This window comes from Drosophila obscura, unplaced genomic scaffold, assembly GCF_018151105.1.
Source record: "Drosophila obscura isolate BZ-5 IFL unplaced genomic scaffold, ASM1815110v1 contig_151, whole genome shotgun sequence".
Lineage (NCBI taxonomy): Eukaryota > Metazoa > Arthropoda > Insecta > Diptera > Drosophilidae > Drosophila > Drosophila obscura.
In genome coordinates, this window is record NW_024542737.1 from 451,986 (window position 1) to 457,896 (window position 5,911).

The window sequence follows — 5,911 nt, forward strand, 5'->3', positions numbered from 1 at the left end:
AGTTTATAACTGGAAGGAAGTTATCCAACAAATATATCGGCCCGTATGAAGTCATTCGAGTGAAACGGAACGGCAGATATGATGTTAAGAAGGCAGCTGAATTTGAGGGTGTACTACAGACCTCTACAAGCGCTGACTTTATGAAGCTGTGGCGCTATGCTTACTGCGAGGAAGAAAATGAAGAGCAGAGTGAAGAGGAGGAGACATCTGGGACAGATGTTTTGCAGGATGGCCGAATGTAAAGTGGTAGTATTGGCGTGAGTCGATAGTCCTCACTCTGATCGCCCACCACCAAGGATTGGTCCATCTCAAAGTCGTCGTCGTTGGTATGTCAGTAGTTGAGTTGGTCGGCAGATGTCAGAAAGTAAAGTTGAATAAGTTGTTTCTAAAGTCGTCAAAATCAGCAGTTCTGTTAATTACATATAATCAAAACCTTTAAACATTATACATTCATATATCCTACTTGTGTACAATACTCAATAAAACACTGATAATATAAAATTATCTTACATACATATGTATAAAGATATACATATACGCGTATGAATGCTATATGCTGTATGAATTATAAACTAAATAAAAATGTTGCTTAAATTATTGCTTCTGTATTTGGGCATATTTCTTAGGTCGATTTTGAGGCTTTATCCTGCTACTTTCACCATCCATCTGTCGGATTTCTGTGGAGCTTATTTCGAACATTTTTACCCGCCATTTGAATTATTTTTTTTTTATGAACATTGGTTGCCCCGTGGTCACGCTGCGACTGCAGTTTGACAACACAACAAATAGCAGCAGCGTATGTCAGAATGTGCTTTCAAACAGTTTTTTTTGGGCAAGAAAGGTGCGATGCATCTGTAGATAATGCAATTATAATTTTTTGTTTCGTTTTTGGATACTGCACCAGGACAAACGAGAAGGAACGTATGAGTCAGGAGGGAAAATGCATCACACAACGGAAGCTGTGAAACACCTTTTGACATTGGGCTGCAATTGATTGGATTGAAAGATTTTGGAACACCCAAACGCCATTTAGATCGGTTTTTTACAATTTTTTGTTTCTCGAATGCGACAGCGACTGGCTTATAAAAGGGCGAGCAGCATTCGCCTGTATCTCTATATATATATTTCTATGTGATGTTCTTAATTAATGCTTTTCCAATTGAGTACTGTATACATATGTATAAAGATATACATATACGCGTATGAATGCTATATGCTGTATGAATTATAAACTAAATAAAAATGTTGCTTAAATTATTGCTTCTGTATTTGGGCATATTTCTTAGGTCGATTTTGAGGCTTTATCCTGCTACTTTCACCATCCATCTGTCGGATTTCTGTGGAGCTTATATCGAACATTTTTACCCGCCATTTGAGTTATATTTTTTTATGAACATTGGTTGCCCCGTGGTACGACTGCGACTGCAGTTTGACAACGCAACAAATAGCAGCAACGTATGTCAGAATGTGCTTTCAAACAGTTTTTTTTCGGGCAAGAAAGGTGCGATGCATCTGTAGATAATGCAATTATAGTTTTTTGTTTCGTTTTTAGATACTGCAGAAGGAACGTATGAGTCAGAAGGGAAAATGCATCACACAACGGAAGCTGTGAAACACCTTTTGACATTGGGCTGCAATTGATTGGATTGAAAGATTTTGGAACACCCAAACGCCATCGGTTTTTTACAATTTTTTGTTTCTCGAATGCGACTGTGACTGGCCTATAAAAGGGCGAGCAGCATTCGCCTGTGTCTCATTCGATGCACGACTTTTGTGATCCGCATGCCAATCTGGGCAAGGTGCCGCCCATCTGGGTGCCGGACAACATGGCCGGGCAGTGCATGCAGTGCCACCAGAAGTTCACGATGACCAAGCGGCGCCACCACTGCCGCGCCTGCGAAAGGTGCTCTGCTCCGTCTGCCGTCCCAAAAGTTTCGCCTGGAGTTTGCCAACGAGCCGGAGTCACGCGTCTGCGTCCAGTGCTTCATGATCCTCACGGAACGGGAGGCCTCTGGCGGCACTTACCCGGACAATGCCTCCGCTCCTACCTCGGCCCTGCCGCCCACGCCCATGCGCTCGCCGAACCCGAACAATCCCATGGAGTACATGCGAAATGCTCGACAATTCCGCCGCACCATCAGGTGGCCGCTAGTCCCGGTGCACCGCCGCCCAGCGTGATTGTGCCCGTGGGCGTGCTCAAGAAGACCGATGGCAGCTCCAACTCGAATTCCTCATCGTCGGACAGCAAGAAGGGGCGCAAGTGCAAGAGCGTCATGTTCAGCGATGGCATCGCCCCAGGCAGCGAGCTGGCCAGCACCATGGAGCAGCAGTGGGGCGAGGCCAAGCAGGCGCGTCGCGGCATTCCCCGGAGCAACGGCGGTGGCCAGAAGCCACCCACACCGGCGACCGAGGAGCCACGATCCAGTATTGAGAGCGCCACCAGCACCACCATGGGACTGGTGGCCCAACTATTCCGCGGCTCCATTCTACCAAGCGCCGCTGCGGTTACCCTCACGGCAGCCGAATCAAGCGGTAGGTGTAAGACCCAAAAGAACTGTCATCCAATCTGATCCTTCTTCTCTGCTCCACAGGTGGTCGTCCCACGGCCCAGACTTCGCCGCGTCGCAAGGCGGAGCCTGTGCGCTCACGAAAGCTGCCGCCAAATGGCGATGCCCATGGCTGCTATCTGCCCGTCGAGGAGAACGCCCTACCGCCCATTTGTGTGGGGGGCAAGGAGGCCGGCAGCTGTGACGTGGACTACAAGGTGGTCCGCAACGATGGGGATCTCCTGGAGCGACTGCAACACGAGACGCTCAAATTTATCTTGAAGAACAACTTCTACGTTCTGGTCAAGATCATCAACAGTGAGTGGTGCCTTGATGCTCCTTGATGATCCACTTATAATCCATAATCCATCCCTCCATTCCGTTGTTCCTCCAGTGAGCTGCTGCATGAACCGCTGGGTGCTGAACTTCACCACCTCCGGACTGCACCACATGGGCAATGACGAGCGGGTTATTCTCCTGGAGATTAAGCAGCCCCCCAAGCAGGGAGAACCAGCTGCAGGAGAGCCGGCAGTGCCGCGCGACGTATTCCAGCACCTGTACGAGATCTATGTGGAGGCGGAGCAAGCACGCTCCAGCATCCAGGAGCTGGCCTTCACCAGCCCCAGGAGCGCCAATTTTCTTGGATCGCGAGAGCACGGCGGCTTCATCTACATCCGGCCGACATACCAGTGCCTGCAGGGCGTGATCATACCAGAGAATCCGTATCTGGTGGGCGTGCTGATCCATCGGCATGAGGTACCGTGGGCCAAGGTGCTGCCGCTACGCCTGATCCTTCGTTTGGGCGCCCAGTACCGCTACTATCCCTGCCCGCTGATCTCAGTGCGTGGTCGTGAGTCGGTGTATGGGGAGATCGCTCAGACGATCATCAATTTCCTGGTGGACTTTCGCAACTACTCGTACTCGCTACCCGCCATTCGGGGCCTGTACATCCACATGGAGGACCGCCAGATGACGGTGATCATTCCGCGATACCGCCAGCAGGACGTGATCAAGGCGATCAACAATGCCAGCGATCACATTCTGGCGTTCGCCGGCAACTTCTCAAAGGTGGCCGACGGTCATCTGGTGTGCATGCAGAACATAAATGACGACCGAAACGAGATGTACGCCTACTCCACGCAGGCCATAAACATCCAGGGCCAGCCCCGTAAGGTGACCGGCGCCAGCTTCTTTGTGCTGAACGAGGCGCTCAAAAGTAGCAGCGGTTTGTCCGGCAAGTGCAGCATCGTTGAGGACGGCCTCATGGTCCAGATAATGCCCGCCAAAATGGAGGAAGTGCGTCAGGCGCTGCGCAATCAAACAGACATCGACATTGTGTGCGGTCCCATCGATGCCAGCGACGACCAAAGCGAGATTGTCAGCATCAAGTGGGTGGACAACAATCGCGACATTAATGTGGGGTAAGGCAACAGCTGATCCTCCACCGCATTGCACTATGGGGAAAATTCTGATTTTTTGGGTATTAAATAATAACTTTTAAACTAAGCAAGATTTTTCGATGCGGTTTTTTGATTAATGTTATGCACACCCCTAGAAAAGTGGGCGTGTTACCGCCCACAAATTAATTTCCATTTTTCATTAAAATTTTGGCAAAAAATATGAGTATTGCTCTTTAAATATAAGAAATGTTTTAAAACATTAATGTTTTTATTTAATCTCCTCTTAAAAAAATCAAGAATTGCATTTTCTTGGTTGGATTTGCCTTTTTCCTTGCCCCATACATCAAACAGCTCCGCGTTTGAAAACTCGAAGTACCTTGCAAAAAATTAATTTTCGCAGATAGTGCGCAAAAGTGTGCATTGAGACAAACTGCCTTTAAATCAAAATTAATAGCTCTACGACATACTTTTGGACGTACACTTATGGACCCTTATGGTCGTTTTATATGTCTCCACGAACTTGAAATATATTTCCAAAAATGTGCTTTGAGAACGTTTACTGCTTTTACAAAATATTAATCGAACACGCACAACTAAAAAATATTAGTACAATCATTACATAATAAAAACCGTGTTATTGCTATCCATTTTAAATTTCACAAAAAGAATGTTTCGCGTTTGAATAGTGGCAATTTAAAAAAATAGGCTGCAAAAATATTGCATTGTTAACGCATGTGCTTTTTACAGCAACAGCTGACTTTAACAGCTGTTAGACTTAACATTGTTCTGTTATATAACATTTTTGGTATTGGACTTTACAGTTTGAAGTTTTCTTAAGATGTTACCAAAAAAACAACCAATTTTAATACTTTGAGAAAATGACTAAATACCCGAAAAATGGGAATTTTCGCCATAGTGAATGAACTCTATTCCAGTGTAAATTCGCCCATCGATGACATGGCCATGGAAGGCATCTCCAATATGCGGGTGCATGCCAGCTTTAATTTTTCCAATGCCAATTATGCCATCCGTTTGAGCGAGATCTACATTGTTAAGGTGAGGGAGGATCCATCCATATCTAAAGGAAAGGCATAAAGTATTTATATTTGATTCTTATCGCTTTAGTGCGCTGATTGGTAAACGACAAATGGTGGCAACTATGCGGACATCAGTCGCATTTCCGAGCAACTGGCCCGAAGCACATCGATGGCCCTGCTACCATTCCTGGATCTGCTTGCAGCGGCTGGCATTAATAAGGTGGGCCTCCGTGCCACGAAATCGATAGATATATACCCCCATATCCAATATATTAATGCTAATTCCGGTGGCCGGTGCTCGTGGATCGAAGCTTCCGCCACTGTACATGAATGCTTCATGGCGAATCGTCGGGCATCCAGGAGCCCATTATCCTCGAGCTGGTGTTCTACATACTAAATGCCTGAATATAATCCATCCCCCCCTCATAGTGCAATTCTTCTGCTGGAATCGAAAGCGATAAGTGAAACGCGAAATGCGAAACGCGATACGGAAACCGTCTTAAGTTAAGTCCTACGGCTGATCCGTTCTCTAGTTGTATTGTCCGGGTGGCTCAGCTACAACAATAACTGTATATATATATATATAAGTAGTTCCATCGATTGGGTTTTTTTTCTCTTCATTTTTCTACGACTTACCCTATCTTCTATCTCCTGCCTATCTAATGATATCTAAGATACCTAAAATATAAAAATATATCTATATATATATATTTCTATGTGATGTTTTTAATTAATGCAATTGAGTACTATATACATATATATAAAGATATACGTATATTTAAGCTATATGCTGTATGAATTATAAACTATATAAAAATGTTGTTATGTTATGTAGTTATGTTATGTTAAATTATAAATTATTAAAAATGTTAAATTATTGCTTCTGTGTTTGGGCATATTTCTTAGGTCGATTTTGAGGCTTTATCCT

The 5,911-nt window shown here is 45.3% G+C and overlaps 1 protein-coding gene across 1 annotated transcript; it reads left to right on the forward strand.

The window, feature by feature from the left end:
* Nucleotides 1-1,760: 1,760 nt before the first annotated feature.
* On the forward strand, nucleotides 1,761-5,041 carry LOC121403861 (zinc finger FYVE domain-containing protein 9-like). Its single transcript, XM_041591861.1, has 4 exons — nucleotides 1,761-2,532; nucleotides 2,592-2,864; nucleotides 2,941-3,967; nucleotides 4,882-5,041. The coding sequence occupies exons 1-4, from the start codon at nucleotides 1,761-1,763 to the stop codon at nucleotides 5,039-5,041; spliced, it is 2,232 nt and encodes a 743-aa protein (XP_041447795.1).
* Nucleotides 5,042-5,911: the final 870 nt, after the last annotated feature.